The 21,729-nt window shown below is 39.8% G+C and overlaps 1 protein-coding gene across 1 annotated transcript in view; it reads left to right on the top strand.

Annotated features, from left to right (window-relative positions):
- The window catches only part of LOC114698661 (probable asparagine--tRNA ligase, mitochondrial), a 77,349-nt gene that overhangs the window by 14,230 nt on the left and 41,390 nt on the right, over positions 1 to 21,729 (top strand). The window contains 1 exon segment of the mRNA XM_037206370.1: positions 7,512 to 7,606. Coding sequence (XP_037062265.1) covers positions 7,512 to 7,606 — 95 coding nt within the window.

The raw sequence follows: 21,729 nt of genomic DNA, 5'->3' as shown, positions 1-21,729 counted from the left end.
CTTGAGAACCACACAATGGAAAAAGATGATGATGTTGATTCTAAGTATTTCTCTTGTGCTAAGTCAGAGGGATTCTGTACTCATACAAGGATAGGTATGGTTTTTTTATATTTCTGTTTACTACCCAAAGAATACTGTTTTCAACGAACTATATCTGTTTCCTTCATTTATCAGTAGTTCTTACTGCTCTTTCTAAGACTCTACCTTATTCCTTTAAGGCTGCTTCCTCTTCCAGAGTATTATCACATGCCCTTTAGCACATGAATTATGATTTACTGATGGAATTTTGATTGTTTCCACTCTTTTACTGTTACCAGTAAAGTTTCAATGAACAGTACCATATTCTAATTATTTTGTACAAGGGACTATAGGTATAGCACTGTATTAGTTACCTTTGTGTGACTGTTAGAAAATATCCTGACAAAAAGCCACTTAAAGAAGAAAGGCTTAGCTTTAACTTCCATTTCCAGCGGGATAACGTCCATCATCGTGGGGAAGGTGTGGCATGGTGGCAGGCGCAGGAAGCTGGATGTTCATATTTTCATCTGCACACAGGAAGCGGGGAAGGGCTAAGGTGGGGTGAGGTTGTGAGCCCTCAAAGCTCACCCTCCTGTGATGTACTGCCTCCAGCCAGGCTACATCTCCTAAGGTTCCATAACTTTCCCGTACAGCACCACAAACTGGGGATGAAGTATTCAAACAAGCCGATGAAGGACTGCTCCTATTCAGATCACTGCACTTATAGTAATTACGTGTGGAAAAGAGACTTGGGTGGCGTGTAAAGATAATCTGTGGGTGAGTTATTGTTGGTTTGGGTTTTAACAAATCAGCTGTTAAGAGTATGGAACCAAATTTTAATTTTTTAAAAATTTAATTTGGTATGTTTTTAGTTTAATTTTAAAGAACTTTAAAAAAACCTGGTTTTTTAAAAAAAAGAAGTATCAGATTGAGAAGTACGTTCAGTACTGCTCTGGTTAGTGTAATATTCAGTGTGACGATCCACAGCCTGTGTTTTGTTGTTTAACATTGTGTTAGGTTTCAAACCTGGGACAAATGGCTGAGGTTTCAGGCACTGGCCACCAGGTCCTCCCTGCATCCCTCAGTCCCTGCCTGTTACAGGGTACCTAGCATGCGCCACCCCTACCCTAGACTTCTCCAGCCGAGGGGATGGGCTGCCCTTCCCTATATAATCCAACCATTTTGCTTACCTGGTCTTTTTGGTCTACCCTTTACCCTCCTTGCCTCTTGGTCTGGCTCTCCCATCTCTGGCCCCCACCACCCCCACATGGCTCAGGGTCATATCCACTCTGGTCTCTCCCAGATGTCCCTGCCTCTGGCTATGCTCTCCCTTTTATCTACAATAAACTTTCTCCTCCACCATACCTAGGAGCAGTCATGTCCTTTCCTTACATTTGTTTTTTTTTTTTTTTCATTCACATTGTTTTTCCCCTTTAAAAAAAAAAAAAAAGGAAAAAACTTTTCTTAGTTCACTTTTTTTTTTTTTTTTTTTTTTTTTGGTCCAGCCTCACCACCATCTGATCTTAAGAGTTACAGGCCCTTGTTTCTTTTATTTTTCTTGTTGTTTCTCAGATGCTCAGCGGGAAAGCAGACAGTTTACAAACAGTCGGAACTCACAACTTCCTTTCCTGTACAAGTTATTGCCAGGATGGAACCTTTCACAGGGCTGAGCATAGGTGTTCTGGAAGGCAAATAGACCCTCATTTTGAGGAAGATTATTTTTACTGTAGTAGTTCAGTGTGTACCAGGATACACATTTGTAGCAACTGAAAAACATAGAAAGACACTGGACATCCTGGGAGTGGTAAGGTAGTGAGAGGTCTTGTTAATAATGTGCCCAACAAAGTGAAATGCAGTTCATTGCTGCTCCTGTTTTCCTGGGTCTCTTTTTTATTTCTACAAAGCACTCTAAGGACTTGTCAGGACAATTTCTTTTACGTATATATTATTTTATTTTTACTTTATTTCATTTTCCATACCAACCACAGTTCCCCTTCCCTTCCCTCCTCCCACTCCCAAAACTGGTTGTGTGTGACATTTGACCTCAACACTTAATGTTCCCATTTTTAAGCAGTGGTGGCTAAGTCATAGCTAGCTCAGGTCTTTTGATTCTTTATTATTTCTGTATCATGAAGATTTCGCCTTCTCAGAAGCCCTCAGTTGAAATTCACACACACACACACACACACACACACACACACACACACACACACACACACACGAGTGTGGAGCGTGCAGACGGGTAGTGTTTTCCCATTGCCTTCCAGGTTTCTGCAGCATGCTCCTTATTTACCCCTTTTATTCTCTCAACTTTTCCATCCTGGGATTCTGAGTAAACAGAAGTGAGGGTGAGGCCACCACGGAGTAGACGGGGAACGCAGAGGAAATGAGATGGCATGTGAGCGCCGGGGAGGCTGGGGAGGTTAAGTAAACTCTGCACCATCGACTGTTCTTTTCCAGGGCCAGCCCGCTGCTGCTTGTCTCCTTGCTGCGCAGTTTACATGGAGACAGCTGATTGTGTGGGTTTCTCTAGTTCATTCCCTTGAGACTGAAGCTACTCAGCTATATTTGTTCTGCTGTGAGAACAGATAACTGGGAGGCAATTCAAAATATTTGTTTAATATTTTCTTAGAAATCCTTAAAGAAGCAGAGGTTTTTACACCTTGGTTTTTTTTTTTTTTAAAAAAAAAAAGGGGGGGGACCACAAAACACTAGTTCTACTTACTTTAAAATGTTTGGTGATTTTTGGTTTTCTGTCTCTTTATACATTATTTTTTAGCTTCTAGTGTCAGAATAACCTCTCAAAGTTGTTTTTCCCCCTGTTGTATGTAATAAAGGTTAAGTTAAGCTGTATTGCTCTAATAACTTTTATATGACCAAGAAAAGTTGTTTGGGTCACTGAGTGGCATGGCAAGGACTTTTAAAAATCTTTTGTTGTGTCAAATTCTTATATTTTTGCCCAAAGGTCTTGTCCAAATAAAATCTTACACTGAGACTCAATCTATAAAATTGATTAAAAAGTAGTAGGTACTAATTAACTTATGTCTGGATCTCACGGTTGATCGTTCATATGAGTGAATGACATTAGTAACCTGGAAGATGGTGGAGAAAGTCTCCCTTATAGAATACTTTGAACTTGATAAAGGGCTAACTTCCAACAGATTGATAATTTTTTTTTTCTAGGAAATATTATCATAGTCCAGTAGGAAGGTCTTGAGGCACCTCCTATGACAGTGCCCACTTCTGGTCCCTCCTGAAGGACCTGCCTGAGGCTCTTCTTGAGCCTGTCCTTCCTGAAATACACTTGTGACTCGCCTGGTATCTTTGGTGTCTTGTTGTTTGGGTTTTTGTTTTTATCACAGTTCCATGTAAGAAAATAGATCATGACTACTCCTCCCCACTAATGAAGGCCTTTCATTGTTGGGATCCATGTTTTCAGGTGTGTGTGTCACTGGGGGTGGGCTTTGAGGTTTCGAAAGCCCCAGCACTTCTAGTTAGCTTGTTCATTGGCATGTTTGCATGTCTCCCCTCCCCCACTTCCTGTGGCTCAGATGTAAGCACTCAGCTACCTTCCTGTGCTAATCCTTCTACCATGATGGTCGTGGACTCTAGCCCACTGAAACAGTGAGCCCAAGTTAAATGCCTTCTTTTGTGTGTTTCCCTGGTCATGGTATCTTAGCACAGCAATAGAAAAAGAAGTAAGACAAGTCTCTTGTAGTTCAGGCTATCTTAACACTCACTCTGTAGCCAAATTTGGCCTTACACTCCTATTTCTTAGCTTCCTTAGCTGGGGTTGTAGACGTGAGCTACCATACCCAGCCTGTTACAGTCTCAGGGGACTACCATTGAACATGCAGTCCTTTGTCAACTAAAACGTGGTTGTGAGGTACAGGGCTTAGTTGAAACAGCCAATATGAAGCCTTTTCAGATTGCCTTCTTTTAATTGTAGAAGTAGTTTAAGGTTCGTCCCAGTCTCTCCTGGGATTGACAGTTCATTTCTTTTGAGCACTGAATAGTATTCCATCCGCTGAGTGTACCGCAGTGTATGTACCTTCTGAAAGATGTCTTAGTTGCTTCCCGATTTTTGCAGCTATGAATAATGCTGCTGTAAGCATTCCTATACAATTTTCTTTTTAATATGGACGTCAAGTTTTCAGCTCTTTTGGATAAATACAAAGGGACGCAATCGCTGATTCATGGTGAATATGTTTGTTTTGTAAGAAACTAAGTGTGTTACAAAGTAGCTGTGCCGTTTTGCCTTCCCATTAATAGTAAATGAGAGTCTGCTGTTTCCCATCTTCTCCAGCATTCAGTGTTGTCAGTGTTCTGGATTTTGACCTTTGTACTAGGTGTGTGATGATCTTGATGGGCTTTTCAGGGTGCTTGGCCAGCATCCTGCTGTGAGTCATTTTCTGTGCATCACAGAAAGATCACAGAGTGGTTCATCCACTCCCACCCCGGGCTATTAAAATGGACAACAGTATTTTCAGCAGTCTGTGACCCAGAATTCCTTAGTACACTTGAAGAAGCAAGAGCTAGGGAAGGGGTTTAAATTCTTTTGAGACAACATAACACTGGGTGACTCAATAAGGACTTCACCAATATCCAGACAATGCTCGCTTTCAAACAATTCTACTTAAGGGTCTTGGTTTGGTTTGGTTTTTTTAACATTTATTTCTTACGTGTGTGGCGTGCTGGCAGGAGTCATTTCTCTCACCATGTGGGTTCCAGGGATTGAGCTCGGGCTGTCACACTTGGCACCACGTGCTTTTATATGCAGAGTATCTCACTGCACCCCACCCCCAGCCCTAAATTGAAAATTCTGTATTAAGTACGTTTCGGTTAATTGAGTTAACCCATAAATTTTTTTTTTTAAAAATTGGGTTCCTTGGGGACCCTGTTCCTTTCTCACCACTGTATCCAGCATTTAGTCTAGTACCTAGCACAGCCTGTAAAAAATGTTCATTCAGTAGAAACATGAATTGAAGTGGGACCTGGTACTATGCAAAAGTACCTATACTTGAGGTGGTACACAAGTCTAGTTTTCAGTGGCAAAAACATGAAAGAAAATCTCCATGAGGAATACAGTGATTAAAAATGCTTGAGTAACTAAACATTAAAACAAAGTATAAAATTCCTAAATAACATTAGTACGGAGGGGATTAGGAGATGATTCTTGCAGAGGACCCAGATTCAGTTCCCAGCACCACATAAAGGCTCACCATCATCTATAACTCCAGTTCCAAGAGACTCAGTCCCTTATTTGGCCTCCAAGGGCACCAGGCGCACACACACACACACATATACACATATATATACATGCAGGCAAACTAGATAGACCATGACCTAGTGTAAAACCAAAAACTACTGGTCTAAAAAAAAAAAAAAAAAAAAAAAGTAGCAATAAAAATGACGCCTAATGACATTCTGCTATACTCATAGACCAGTGCTCAGCCATCACCATCAGAGATGCTTCCTCCTGCAGCATATGGGAACAAATACAGAGATCCACAGCCAGAAAGTACAGAGAGAGTGTGTATGACCTTGGAACAATCAGCCCTAAATGGGTTGTCTTCATCAAATCCCTCTCAGCTCAGGGAACCCTGGAGAGGAGGAGGCAGAAGAGATAAGAGCCAGAGGGGATGGAGGACACCAAGAAAGCAAGGTCCTTTAAATCAGCACAAGCAGAGCTCATATGAACTCGAAGAGACTGCAGCAGCATACATAAGGCCTACACAGGTCTGCAGCAGTTCCTGAATCATACCGTGGCCATGGTTCTCAACCCGTGGGGTCGTGACCCTGATAAGGGCAAATGGCCCTTTTATATATCCTTGTCTTACAAATCTGACCTGAAGCCAGCAGGGAAAGCTTCATTCAGACTTTTAAAGTGCTCTTGTGACTAGGTTTAATATATTCAGGTAAACTATCTATCTTTTAGCTGTTTGATATGGAACTTTAATTGAATTTATAAAATCAGTTTACATCAGTAACTGGATTGATACTTGAAAAGAGCCAGGATCTGGGAATCATGGGGACATGTCTTAGAGTTCTGCCTGCCACACTGAATTTTCACCTGTACTTGATATAACTTTTTTAAATATAACTTTCTTATTTTTAGCAATTTTGTATTTGTCAAGTGTTGATAGCATGCCTTTTTGTAATTTGCTTTTTTTAATTTCTTGATCAGTTTAAAAACTTCTTCACATATATCTTAGCCATTCAACCATGCTTTTCTGTAAATCTACTTAACTATTTAGGGAGTAGATTATTTTCTTTCTTGTTTTCTTGGCAGGAGATACTTTATTCTGCCCATTAATCACTTACTAATTTTAAAGATTTATTTTTATTTTTCACTAATGTGTTTGTGTGTAAATCTGTGTGAATATATGCCATGTGTGTACCTGGTGCCCACAGAGACTGGAAGAGGGCATTAGATCCCTGGAAGTTGAAGTTACAGGTGGTTTTGAGCTGTCTGTTGTCGGGTCTGGGAACCAAATGCGGATCCTTTCTGTCCTAACCACTAAGCAATCTCTCCACCGCTAGCACTTACTGATTTTGCATTGCTGCAAATTTTTTTCTTAATCCAATATTTTTATGTTAGCTTTGTCTATCATTGCTTTATTGAATAAAATTCCTTAACTTTGATGTTCACAGATTCATCTATCAGTATTTTAGTTACTAGTAACAGGGTTGTTTAGAATTATAAATTTAAGATTGCAATCCTAAGCCCTAAATTCATCACCCTGGGGCAGTAGTTTTTGAACTTGTGAGATTCAGAATTACTTTTTTTTTTTTCCTCACTCTTGAGACCAAGTTTTGCTTTATTTCCCAGGTCTCCTAAACTCATGGATACAAGCCACCCTCTTGCCTCAAGCCTTGGGTAGCTGGAAACAGATGTGTGCTACTGCACCTTATAAATGATTACATGAGTTCATTTTCCATATAGTTCCTCATGTTGTGGTAACCCCCAACCACAAAATTATTTTTGTTGCTACTTTATAACTGTAATTTTGCTATTGTTGTGAATCATAACATAAGTATCTGTTCTGTTTTCCTATGGTCTTAGGCAACCTTTCTAGGGGGTCACAACCCACAGGTTGGGAACCAATGCTCCAGAGGCTACTCCCTTCAAAAAATTAGGTCTTAATTGTAGGTCAAAGTTAAAGAGGTCATGTGAATTGCCATATTTAATGTTTTTAATCCATAAAACATATCTTGCCTTTGTTTACCCTTAATCAGAATTACTTTTTAGGGAAAATTCATGAACAAGTCCTGTATCCTATGATTATTGTGTTTTGAAATTACATGATAAGCTCCTGTGCTGTGAGACTGCCTACATAGGCATGCTCTATTTTAGATATATGCAATCCTTTTATTTTAGTGAGAAGGAATAGTCCTTACATAGGCTTAACTGCAGTATTGTTTTTAGCTATGGGTCATGGTGGTTATAATAAGCAACCAAAATTTTCATGGCTTCTGTTTTTTATTTATAGCCTTCAAGCAAAATGAAGGTGCCTGAGGAGAATTTCTTCAATGTTCCTGCTTTCTTAACTGTCTCAGGACAACTTCACCTCGAAGTGATGTCAGGGTACAAAATTTTACTTTTTTTTCTTGTGTATGCTGATTGTGATTTGGGGCCAAAGGAAACAATGTGCTCAAACTTAAAAGCTGAAATTATCCTGTCATTAGTATACCAAAAGTAGATTTAATGGACAATTTGAAAAATGTCCAAGTGAGGGGCTAGAGAGATGGCTCAGTGGTTAAGAGTTGTTGTTTTGTTTTGTTTTTTTTTGTTTTGTTGTTGTTTTGTTTTGTTTCGAGACAGGGTTTCTCTGTTGTAGTTTTGTTGTTTGTCCCAGATCTCGCTCTGTAGCCCAGGCTGGCCTCGAACTCACAGAGATCCGCCTGCCTCTGCCTCCCAAGTGCTGGGATCAAAGGCGTGCGCCGCCGCTGCCACCCAGCTACTTGTTGCTCTTGAAGAGGACCTGGATTTGGTTCCCAGCACCCACATTGTGACTCACAACTGTGTGTAAGTCCAGTTCCAGGGGAATCAGACATCCTCTTCTGACTGCTGAGGGTACTAAGCAGGCACATAGTACATATACACATAAGCAGGCAAAACACTCTTACATATAAAATAAATAAATCTAAAATGAAAAGAAAAAAGGAAACATCCAAATGTTTTCCAAGTAAAATCACATTCATCTAGACTTCTGGTTTTAGTAAAAAAATGTAACAGTAAAATTCAAAGTTGTAATTTTTTTATTACTAATTATTCTTGCTTAAATCCTAACCATGTAATCAAATTTTCAATATAAATGACCATATGCATGGAAGTAATGGCTGCTCACAGTTCGTGCCTGAGCCAAATACTACCTCATTTCACTGGGGGGAAAAATAGGCTGGGCAGTGGTGGCGCCTGCCTTTAATCCTAGCACTCAGGAGGCAGAGGCAGGAGGATCTCTGAGTTTGAGGCCAGCCTGGTCTTCAGAGCAAGTTCCAGGATAGGAACCAAAGCTATTCAGAGAAACCCTGTCTCAAAAACCAAAACAAAAAAGTAGGAAACATTTTTGCTCAGTAATTAGTTTGCGTGCGTGCGCCTGAGTGTCTGTGTCCAGAAGAGGACATTGGATCCCATAGAACTGGAGTTACAGGCAGTTGTGAGCTGCCCCTGGGAACTGAACTCAGGTCCTCTGTAAGAGCAGCAAGCACTCTCACTATGGGAACTGAACTCAGGTCCTCTGTAAGAATAGCAAGCACTCTTACCCTAGGAACTGAACTCAGGTCCTCTGTAAAAGCAGCTTTCTCTCCAAACCAATGGCAGTTTTTAAAAAGAAAATTAACACATGGCACTGTGAATCCACTAGCAAGACTTTTAAGTTAAGTTGACATTTACATTTCTAACACTGTCACACCTTTGGAAAGTCTGAATATTCCTAGGGCCCAGAGTCCTCCTTAGTCTCTTGTTCTGTGAATAAGAAACTAATTTCTTTCTTTCTTTTTTTTGTTTTTTGCTTTTTTGAGACAAGGTTTCTTTGTGTATCTCTGACTGTCCTGGAACTCACTCTGTAGAACAGGCTGGCCTTGAAGTCACAAATCCCCTTGCCTGTACCTCCCAAATGCTGGGATTAAAAGCACGCGCCTGGGCAGTGGTGGCATACACCTTTAATCCCAGCACTCAAGAGGCAGAGGCAGGAGGATCTCTGTGTGTTCGAGGCCAGCCTGGTCTCCAAAGCGAGTTCCAGGAAAGGTGCAAAGCTACACAGAAAAACCCTGTCTCAAAAAAAAAAAAAAAAAAAAAAAAAAAAAAAAAAAAAAAAAAAAAAAAAAAAAAAAAAAAAAAAAAAACCTATCCTACAGGCCAATAAACCCTAACTTCTGATATTATTATAATTATCATTATTATTTTTTGGGGGGGGGGTTTCGAGACAGGGTTTCTCTGTGTAGCTTTGCACCTTTCGTGGAACTCACTTTGGAGACCAGGCTGGCCTCGAACTCACAGAGATCCTCCTGCCTCTGCCTCTTGAGTGCTGGGATTAAAGGCATGGGCCACCACCACCCAGCTTGGTATTATTTCTTATAACTGAAAAATTATGTTACTGTAGAGGACAAAAATGTACATGTTGGTTTGTAACTCCATGTAATATAGGGTACTTCTTTCACAGTAAAGAAATAATAGAGCAAGGGCATTCTTCAGTGATAACCTTTCTACTGCTCTTTATTCCCATATTGCTTTGAAAAGACATTCTTTTTAAAGGCTGTTTACCTTTTACCTTATATCCAATGAATAGATAAACTTTGTAAGTAATCTTCCAGGCGAGGCACATGCCTATAACCCCAGCATTTAGAAGGTGGAGAAAGGACCAGTAGTTCAGCCTTACCCATATAGCAAGTTTGAGGCCTCAAAACAAACTAAACGGTACTAATTGTTTTAACCTATACTGGGAGAGACAAGGTATCTCCTCTGCAAGGATCGTGTATGGAATGTGTTTACCAAACATTTATTTCTGTATTTTAAGACCACTAATGTAGTGCCTCTTTCTCAGTACAGTGTTCTGTAAAATAGAATGTACAATGAAAGGATGAAAGATTAATTGGTGGAATATTAGATCTTAAATTTATAATATGTGTGTCTAATAATGTCATGCAAATGTTCCTAATTTAATATGCATGGTTCTAGAACTATTAATATACAGTACATCATGTTTCATGATTTACTCTAGTCAGAAATTTTTAGTATTCTTTCTCTTAGCTATGTATTTTGCTTAATTTTATTTAAAAGACTGACTGTTAAAAGGCATAAATGTAGTTATATTTAGAAGGCTAACATTTTCCAAAGAACCCCTTGAGTCTGATGGGTTTATGACTCTGTTTTCAAGGTTTTTCATTTTAAATAGATAACTGTTTTGGATTACTTTCTGGATGTATAGACAAGTCACAAATGCACTGCAGTTTCCGCCTACACCCCCACCCCTCCCACCCCACCATTCCCCCAATCTTCCATGACTGATGCATTTGTCAAAAACCAAGAACACAATGTTAGTGAATAACTGTTAAGCAGAGTCCAGGCTTTATTTGGATTTTACTAGTTTCTCTATTAATATCTTCTTTTTCCAGGATTCAGTTCAAGATATCTGAAATGTAGTTGTCTTGTTCCCAAGTCTCTTCTTGGCTGTTTCCCAGTCTTTGTTTGTGTGACCTGTAGAATGTAACCTGACCTCAGTTCGTCCGATGTTTTTCTCCAGATTAGACCTGGGTCATACAGGTTTTTGGAAAGAATAGCACAAAGGTGAAGTGCTATTCTCATGACATCCTCTCAGGGAGTGTGTGTTGTCTGTGTGGTGCTGTTGACTGCACTGTTAGATAGAATAGTGGTTGTCAGATCTCTCCACTGAAACTGGCCTGTGTTCCCCTTTCGCCACTCTGTTCTTTATAAGGCAATCACTAAGTCTGCCCTCACTTGGGTGGGGACTTGGGGTGTAGGAAATGGAACTAACCACAGCTCCTTTGGGGAGGGGCTATCTGAAATCCTATATGGAAGGTTTGTTCACTTTATTTAGTCCATCATTTACATCAGAATGAACTCAGGTAAATCTCTCTTATTGACTTACTCAACACTGTTTTATCTACATAATTACATAAACAACTTTAATTATGGAAAACTCAGTCTGTTACAGGTTGAGTCTTCTGTGCCTTTTACGTGTCTCCTGTCTTGTAAGTACTTTCATATCATTTGATACTACAGGATGTCCTAGATTTTTTCCTTTGGTTTTTAGGTTTGTTTACCATTTTTATCATTGTCCCTCCCTTTGATAAATCTACATTGACACATCATTATCACCTGAAGTCTGTAGTTCACGAGAGTTCATTTTTAGTGTTGTACGTTTTGTGCCTTTTGACACATGTACCCACCACTATAGTATACAGAAGAGCTGCCCTGCTGTGAAAATTCTCCTATTATTCTGCTTTGTGTCTCCATACTTTTCCCTTTTCTATAACTCAGTGTACTTGGAGTCATGCAATATGGAGCCTTTTCCAAGTGGCTTCTTTCACTTAATAATAGGCATTGGAGGTTCCTCTGTGTCTCTTTTGGTATCTCACTTCTTTTTGATGTTGAACTATGTTCTGTTGTTCATATATAGTAGTGTTTATCTGTTCACCCACAGAAGGACATCTCTTTACTGTTTCCAAGACTGGGCACTTTTCCCAGGCTTACTTCCCTCACTCACATGCTTAAAATACATATTTTGAATGGCAACTTTTACATTTTTATTATTGTCTATGTGTGTGCATGATAGAGGAGTAAAGTCAGAACACCACTTTGTGGAGTCATTTCTGTCCTGCCAGCTTTGCGTGGGTTCTAGAGGTCGAGCTCAGTTAACGAGGCTTGAACAGCAAGACCCTTCACCCGCTGAACAATCTTGCCAGCCTTCGGATGGTATTCTTGATCTCTTTCCTTTAGCCTTTCTTCTTTTAAGATTTTTTTTCAGAGCTGAGGACCAAACCCAGGGCCTTGTGCTTGCTAGGCAAGCACTCTACCACTGAGCTAAATCCCCAACCCTTCTTTTAAGATTTTAAGAAATAGTGTTTAATATTTTTATAATCAAAGAAAAATCTGTTTCCATTTTGAGGGGGAAATCAACTTGGGCTTGCACTGATTTCATTCAACTTTGACGGATCTGTTTGTGATGGGTATGAGCTATCATCCTCGGGTCATTTCAGCAGGTCTTACCCTGAGCTCTTAAACTATGCTTTGCCCTCCTGTGATGAGACTGATGGCATTGGAACAGGACTAAACCAAGGTTCCCCTCATAACTGAGTGTGAACCTGTCTTCTCATCTGCTCAAAAGACTTCCTTGGTCTTCATCCATTTCATACTTTTATAAACTTCGTTCATTTATACACGTTTAATCAATGCAGTGTTTATTGAAAACTGTATGTTAAGCACAGATCTCGGTCCCTGGCTACAGAGATGAACAAAACATCTGTTACCCCATAAACTCTCTTGAGCACCATGTACATTAAATAAGGGTTTGTAAGTATGGTAGCCATTGTTTAAAGAGATAGTCCTAAGCACAAGAGCAGATGTCAAGGACATTTCACCTTGCCTGGGTTGAATTTAATTTAGAGATAATATCTCAGAGTTTACATGAAGATACATCTTAAAATGGTGTCCATATTTAATGGTTATGACTTTCATATTTGATATAGTGCTTTGCTTTTGTATTCTTAAAACCACAGAAGTTCAGTTAGTTTTCTCCCCATTACTACAGAGCTTTTTTAGTATATAATCTTTAGGTTGCTGTACATATTTTCTCCATTTGGCTCTGGAATGTCTTTTGTTGTAATAGATGTATTTTTGAATGAATTATGTTTAGCCAAATCATTAAAAGCTAGAAAACTGCTTAGCTTCTCTGTCCTATTCCTTTATCAGCTTCCAGATACTGAGAATCAATTATAAAACTTCATGTGAGAAGAGTTAAGACTTCGTGTCCTGTCTGTCTCTAGGAGAATTGCTAGGATATGAAGGCTAGAGTAGGCTAAAGAAGTAGTTGAAGATTCTACGTGTATTTAACATAGGGAAGACAGAGGAGGGGTGCTTTTATAGGTGTTAAAATCTGCTTCATGGGCTTCTATAAGAGCACTGTGTTCAGATAAGTAAACTATATACACACACACATATACACATATATACATGTATGTTAAATATATACATATATGTTATATATATATATATATATTTAAGAACAACTTTATTGACATAATTCAACACATGAAACTTATCCCTGTAGGCTAGGAAAATGGCTCAGTCAATAAAGGATTTGCCATGCAAGCACAAAAACCCAGGTTCAATTCACAGAACCTGTGTGTGTAAAAGCTGAGGTAGTGGTGCATGTTTGTAATCCTAGAACAAGACTGGCAAAGACAAGTAGATCCTTGGGGCACATTGCTAGCTCCCTGGTGAGCTCTGGGCTAGGGAGAGGTCATCTCAAGACAACAGGTTGACTTCTAGCACGCGCGCACGCGTGTACACACACACACACACACACACACACACACACACACACACACACAGCCTCCAGTCCATCCTTTGAGGGATGGTAGACATAGAACTTACTGTTCATGAACTACAATGCCTGTTGGTGCTGTCTAGAAGCAGCTACTGATGGATCAGTTAACTAGGGAGACATCAAATTAATCCTTAGTAATTAGGCCAGTATGGACAATGATTAGATCTATAAAAAGCAAAGCAAATATTGTTACTTCTTTCAATTACTGTGTAATCTTGTCTGAATTACTCAGGCAGCTTTAATTACTTTTTTAGGAGAAAGAAAATCTGTGTGTGTTGTGTTTGATGAATTTAAGTTAGGTTGGGAACAAAGAGTCTTTGTCATTTTGAATTTTTTTCCTCACTCGTTTTCCTCTAAAAATAACAATGGTTATCCACTTATTCAACAGTGGTTTTAATATTCACCTAAGTGGGAGGTAACTGCTGGAATCAAGGAGGAGATTGAGTATGGAGCGGGTTCCTAAGATAATGTTATTTATCTCTGTCAAAAGCACTGGTCCTGTCAATCAAATAATTGGTCCTGTTAGCTGAAGTAAATGCAGTCAGAGAGTTAAATTGGAATTCTGGCTTCTTCACATACTTACGTTATAAGCTTAATGTCTGGCCTCTATAATCTATAAAAACAAATTATAACAACTACCTTTTAGAGCTGTTGTGAAAATTAGTTGGATGCCAGGCAAAGCCAAGCACTTACCACAGTGTGGGCACTGACTTGTTAAGTGCTCTGCTGGTGGCAATATTGGCAGTTAGGGCCTCTCTGGAGGACAGGTTGACACAAAGAACTAGCTAAAGTAGTGTGACCAGGAAGAAACAGCTGACAGGTGATTTCCAAGTTGTTTTACAGAAAAATAGACTGGAGCTCCCAAGAAGCAAGAGAATTGGGATAGAGAGTGAGTCTGTCTGAATTCAGGGCTCACAAGACAGGTCAGGTGAAACCAGACCAGTGCCTGGGATGAAGGACTGGATTAAAGCATAGAACTCAGATACCTCTGAAGCCTAAAGACCACATCAGAACTAAGAAAGGAAATTAAGAGCAGATAACGCAATACAATGTCCTAGGGCGGTGGTCAATAACGTTGACCATAGTATTGTGTATTCTGGATTCTTTTTTCTTCAAACAAGATCATTTCTGTGCCCATCTGGGGCTTCCCAGGTCTGCCTGATAGTTTATTCTATAATTGAATATATAACACAATTAGAATGTAAATAATTAGAACTTATTTTATATTTTATAATATAAACCATTTATTAATAAGGCCATTCTTGTATGATCAGTTTTATTGAAATATATTTCTTATACAATAAAATTAATTTTAAAATACAACTTAATAAATTTTATAAATGTATAAACTTTTATAACTGCTGCTACCATAATCAAGATACAGATTTTTTTTCTATCTAAAAGTCCTTTCTTTCCCTCTAGAGTCACACGCCCACCCACCCTCACCCCGCCTCGGCTTTTGGTCACCATAGATCAGACTTTTTTCCAGAATTTCATATAAATGAAATAATACAGTTTTTACTCTTTTTAATCAGTATTCTCTTACTCTGTATAATAATTTGAGATTTATCCAGTAGTTCTCCCTTTTTTGCTGAACATTATCTGTCCAGTGGATATATTGTTACTTCTTGTCTTCCGTAAGGTTTCTATTGCAGTGAGAAAACACCATGACCAAACGCAGCTTGGGAAGGAAAGGGTTTATTTTATCTTCCACTTTGACATCACAGCCGATCGATCACCTACGGAAGTCTGGGCAGGACCTCAGTCAGGCCCCTCAAAGCCTGAACTTAGGCAGAGGCCATGGAGAAACACTGCATACTGCCTACACCTCGTAGCTTGCTCAGCCTGCTTCCTTAGATCATCCAGGATTACCTGTCTAGAGGTGGCGCCACCCACAGTGGGTGGGACCCTTCCACATCGATCATTAACCAAGAAAATACCTTACAGACTTGCCTACAGGCCAGGCTTCTGGAGGCATTTTCTCCATTAGGATTCCCTCTTTCCAGACATATCCAGGTTGTGTCAGGATGTTAACAGATGCAACGATTTTTTTTGCAGTTTATATATGGTAAACAATAACAAAATTCATCATGTTAACCATTTTGGGTGTACAGTTCAGTAACCTGAAATACATTTACAATATTGTACATCTATCACCACATATAAAACATTTACTGAATATATCATTTGTTTGAGGAGGTAACACATACACATACACACAATGAACATTTTAAACAGGTGTGGGGGGGAGAGCTCATAGGACCCCTTGGAGAAGTCAGTTCTTTCCTTCCACTGTGTGGGTCCTGAGGTCATACTCAGGTCATGAAGCCTGGTGGCCAGTGCCCTTACCAGTGTTAATTCCTAACTGCATTTTTTTTTGGAGGGGGAGCAGTTTGAGACAGGGTTTCTCCTTGTAGTTTTGGTGCCTGTCCTGGATCTCACTCTGTAGATCAGGCTGGCCTTGAACTCACAGAGATCCGCCTGGCTCTGCCTCCCGAGTGCTGGGATTAAAGGCATGTGCCCCCACCGCCCAGCCCTAACTGCATTTTGAGATATTTTAAAGGATAATGGTTTTGTTGGAAGTTAACTTCGTTGTAAATCAAAACACATCTGTAGTTACACTGTTTCCTAATTCGCTCTACCAGTAACTATTTCTCTCTCTCTAAGATTTTATTTTTGTTTTGCCTGCCTTTTATGTCAGTGTACCACATGTTTGCAGTACCCTCGGAGGTTAGAAGAGGGTTAGAAGAGGGCGGTGGATCCCCTGGAACTGGAGTTACAGATTGCTGTCAGCCACCATGTAGGTGCTGGGAACCAAACCCAGGTCCCCTGAAAAAGTTGCCAGTGCTCTTGAACCCTGAGCCAACTCCAGCCCCCAGTCACCATCTTTCAACTAGATCATGGGTCTAAGTTCATCTTAGTTGGAATTTCTTTAACTCCTTGGGTGTTTACAGCCATAACTTATTTAGGAAATTTCAACCACCGTTTCTCTCTACCCTCATCTTTTTTTAATCAAAAAAACAATAGGAGACAAAGCAGTATACACGTGGTCAGAGGACAGCTGTGTGGAGTCAGTTCTCTCCTCCTACCTTTATACCATCCCAGGGGTCAAATCAGGTCACCAGGCTTTTGTACAAGGGCTTATGTCGACTGAACCAACCCCTAACACCCCTATCTGCCTGTCCCCTCTACCCCCCAGGAAATTCTACATATATATGTTGATCCGTGTCATAATAGCCCACAGATTTGTTCACATGGCAGCCAGAAACCAGCGAGATAGACAGGAAGGGGCCAAGGACAAGAAAAACTTGTAGAGGACCCCTGCTCTGAGCCCTGTGCCTTCCAACCCAACTTACCTTAATTTCCACTACTTTCCAATATCATTAGATTAAATTATGAATCTGTCAAGGGATTGATCTACTGATTAGATCATAGTCCTTCAGAGCTAATCACACATCAGTGATTGGGTCAGCCCTTCAACCCGTGATATTTTGGGGTGTTATACATCCTATCTATCTTAGTTACTTTTCTATTCCTGGAAAGAGACACCATGACTAAGACAGCTTATAAAAAGAAAACTTCATGGGGGCTTCTTTACAGTTTCAGAAGAACATGGCAGTAGGTGGGCAGGTATGGTGCTGGAGCAGTAGCTGGGAGCCTACACGATGAGAGGACTACCACAAAGCAAAGAGAGAGTGCTACCTGGAACTGGCCTGGGGTTTTGAAACCTCAAGCCCACCCCCAGTGACACACCTTCTTCAACAAGACCACACCTCAAAATCCTTCCCAAACAGTTCCGCCAATTGAGGACAAAGCATTCAATATATGAGCCTATGGGGGCCTTTCTCATTCAGATCACCACACTATCTAAATCATGACAATAGAATTTTATATCTCTTTGACAGGTACCCAGAACAATATGATAAATTTATGCTTAACTTTATGAAAAGATTGCAGACAATTTTCTGAAGTCATGAACATTCTTTGGGCATGCCCAGCAGCAGTAAATGAGAGCTCCCCTTTAGATCTCTACATCTTAGGGGGAAAAAAATGTTTGCAGTATTTAAAAGTTAAGCAGTTCTAGTAAGTCAATGTGATATCATCTTGTAGTTTTAACTTGAATATCTGCTGTGACTAATGTTATTTCTTTTTTCTTTCTTTCTTTCTTTTTTCTTTTTCTTTTTTTGGCCATTTGTATTCCTTAATTTGTGAACAATCTTTTCAGTTCTTTTTCCTGTTTCAATTAGTTTGTCTTTTTATTCTTGAGTATTGAGAGTTTTTGGTGTGCTCTGTATGTAAGCCCTTTCTCAGCTATGAATACTCTTTTCCCCAGTTTGCCTTTACTTTACAATTTTAAGGTGGTATATTTTGATGGCCAAGACTGGTTTTTGTTTTCTTGTTACATACCAGTTTTTCTCCTGAGTGATTCATGTGCTTGGAATTCTATCCAAAAGAGTACAGAGATTGAACTGGAGAGATGGTTCAGTAGATAAAGTGCTTCCTACATAAACCTAAGTTCAAATCCATGTTTGTAAAAAGACAGGCATCGTAGTGCAGGCATCTGTAATCCCAGGAAGACAGGAAGTGGTAACCAGAGACTCTAGAACCTTTGGCCCAGCTAGCCTGGTGTACGCAGTGCGAGCAGTGAACAATAGAGAGATCCAAGCTGTCTCAAACAAGGACTGACCTCCACCTGTGCACCATGGCCTGTGTGTGTGTGTGTGTGTGTGTGTGTGTGTGTGTGTGTGTGTGTGTGTGTATGTGTGTGTGTGTGCAGATTTTTTTTATTACAAAGATTTTTCTCCCAAACTTTTATAAAGACCTTTGTAATTCCACCTTGTGCTTTTAGATCTTTGATCTACCCTACTTGTCTATAAGCTCCTTTGATGGTAAAGGCTAGACATGATTTATTTTTGTGTTTCATAGTAAAGAGTATTGTGGTAAATATTTGTTGGGTGAAAAAATAGATCGATATGATTGCATCATAGACAATGATGGTTGTTAGGTACCAAGGCCCTCAGCAGTGCTCTCCATGTCTAGGCTGCTGTGATTTGTAGGCTTGAATTGCTTCTGTGCCCTTGGCTTAGTTCATCAGTGTATTCTAGTTGGAAGAAAAATATTAGCTAAAATCTTGGAAAATCTATACCATAAAATACATTTAAAAACTTGGCCAAGCAGTGGTGGCGTACAACTTTGATCCCAGCACTCAGGAGACAGAGGCAAGTGGATTTCTAAGAATTCAAGGACAGCCTGGTCTACAGAGGAAGTTCAGGGATAGCCAGGGCTACACAGAGAAACCCAGTCTTGAAAAGAAAGGAAGGAAGGAAGGAAGGAAGGAAGGAAGGAAGGAAGGAAGGAAGGAAGGAAGGAAGGAAGGCAGGCATTGGAATATGAGGTCAGAGAGATGGCTTAGCAGTTAAGAACATGGACTGCTCATAAAAAAGACCCAGGTTTGATTCCCAGCATCCCTGTCAGGTGCCTCATAGAGCTGCCTGTGACTCCAACTCTAGGGGGAATCCAATACTGCTGGCCTCTGCAGATACTAGCTCTCATGTGCACATACCCACACACGGACACACATATACATAATTAAAAAATAAAAATAGCTGGGCATTGGTGGTGCACACCTGTAATCCAAGTACTCAGGAGGCAGAGGCAGGCAGATCTCTGTGAGTTTGAGACCAGCCTGATCTACTGAGTGAGTTCCAGGACAGAAAAAGCTACACAAAGAGACCCTGTCTTGAAAAAAGAAAAAAGAAAGAAAGAAAATGAAAAAAAAAGAAAGAAAAATAAATCTTTTAAAAGCTTGGAACACTATTCTGTTGATATATTGAAATATTTTAAGTATACCTGATATATGAAAATGAATTTATCATTTTTACATAATAAGTATGAGTTTCTATTTGTGTTAATTTAAAACTTTTGGTGTTTTTTTAATCAAAACTTAATTTTTTCTGTACACTGTACATGAATTACTTAATTCATTAAATTGTTTCTGTGTGTTTTTATTTAACTGAAACCTACCCTGACAGACTTAAGGAGGGATTGGGGTGAATTGAGTATCTAAACAACTTTAGAAAAACTGCCAATCAGCTTTCTGAAGCAACTAGTCCCCTTTATGTGACTAGCAATGGTGAGCGGGAATAAAAGAAGCACTGTGATCATTCCAGGTTAGGTGACATGAAGCAGGTTCTGGCCAAGCCAGGATTTATGGTCATCCTAAAGTAGATGACTATGAATACATTAAATATCTGTTTTCACTTGTATTATATTTGTTTTAAGGGAATTATTTCATAGACAGCCTGATAAGCCATAGAAGAAATGTTGTGGAAAGTATTAGTAAATTTTCTTTAATATAAAATAAAGGGTACTGGAGCTAGAGAGATGGTTCAGTGGCTAAGAACATTTGCTGTTCTTGTAGAGGACTCCTGTTTGTTTCCATTACCCACATGGTGGCTCTTTAACTCCAGTTCCAGAGGATCCCAATGCCTTCTGACCTCTGGGCACCAGGTTCAATGTGGTACACGTACATGCAGGTATAAGAAATCTTTAAGAACAGGGCAGTGAGGGACTTCATCTTTGCTCCTCAAAAAAAATAAAATAAAATAAAAATAAAGAAACTTGTTCAATGTTTTTTTTCTTCTATCTCATGAGCAAAAACTAATAACAAATAAGTTTGCCCAGATATTGGTTAATTTTATTTTCATTTCTCTTGAAATTGCCCCTACTATATCTCCCATGATATATTATATCCTGAAAAAAACAAAAGGAAGAAAATACAATGTGTTGCCATTTGAAACAGGTGAATAGAATAGATAAGCAAGTGTAGAGTTACATAAATCTTTACAATTTGGAGTGTACACAAAACCCCAGAGAGCCTTGTTTCACATTTAAAGAGCAGGTTTAGCACATGAATTATGATAGAAATGTTTTTGTTGTTCTTGAAAATGCCTTTGTTGAGACTGGTTTTTATTTCTGGAACATTTTTTGTTTGCTTGCTTGTTTTTGGAAACAGTTTCTTTGTGTAGCCTTGGCTATCCTGGAACTAGCTCTGTAGACCAGGCTGGCCTCAAACCTCATAGAAATCTGCTTGCCTTTGCCTCCTGAGTGCTGGGATTAAAGGTGTGTACCACCACCACCTGGCTCATTTCTGGAACATTTATTTATTAGTTTTACTTAACTTTTTCAGCTGAATAATTATTCTTGGCATTCCTCCTTGTTCTACTTCAGGACATTAGCAGGAAGCACAGTGGAAAAAACTGGACTCTGGTAGACATTGCTTTAGGGCTATTATACAAAAGGTTTTCTCTGTATCTCTTGAATGTTCCTTATCAGACAGCCGGGATCTTTGGAGAGTAGTGGGTCCACTGTCATCTTCAGAAATATGAACAAGGTGGCTCATGGTTTGTACATTTTTTTAAAATGCATGTATTTAGTTAACAAAAGCTGCAAACATGCTTTACTAAGTAATCCTTGGGTTACACCAGTGCATTTCTGAAGGAAAGCCATCCTGTCGGAGAACTGTGCTTACAAGCACGAGGGAGTGAGTGGGGTTTGTGTTCTGTGAAGCAGCAGATAGGAGAGGGGGGGAAGCCAGAGGTCTGCGTGGAAGACCACGGGCTGTGGGAGACAGTAGAGAGTTCGGACTAGACCCTGGAGCAGAGTCAGAAGTGTTGGGATACATCTTTTTCCTCCCGAGTTGATCATCTTCTTGCATTGCTGAGATTTCCACAATCTGTTTCCATGCTAGACAGACTTCCTGCGGTGACAGACAGTTCTGTCCTGTGCTGTGCAGTATGGAAGCCACTAGCCATGGCTGTTATTTGCGCTTTAAGTATGGCTGGTGGGACTGCCATATTTCAAGGAACTAAATTTTTGTTCATTTTATTTCATTGTATACTAAATGAAGTAGCCCGATGTGGCTGCTAGCTATATATGGAACAAGGAAGACCTGCTTGGCGCCAGATATCCCTGATGTCACACTCTGTTCAGAGCTTTCTCTAACCTTGGATATAAGTACCTGATTTGTTGAATTCAATTGACAGTAGGGAGGAGGGAGAGTTGGAAGCTCCTGGACTTGGCGGTGGCCTGGCGGGTCCTTTGGGCTCTGATGGTGGTACTCTTATTGTAATTTTGTCAC

This window comes from Peromyscus leucopus, chromosome 1, assembly GCF_004664715.2.
Source record: "Peromyscus leucopus breed LL Stock chromosome 1, UCI_PerLeu_2.1, whole genome shotgun sequence".
NCBI lineage: Eukaryota > Metazoa > Chordata > Mammalia > Rodentia > Cricetidae > Peromyscus > Peromyscus leucopus.
Note: the sequence above shows the minus strand (reverse complement) of the source record. Positions and strands in the feature narration are given on the sequence as shown.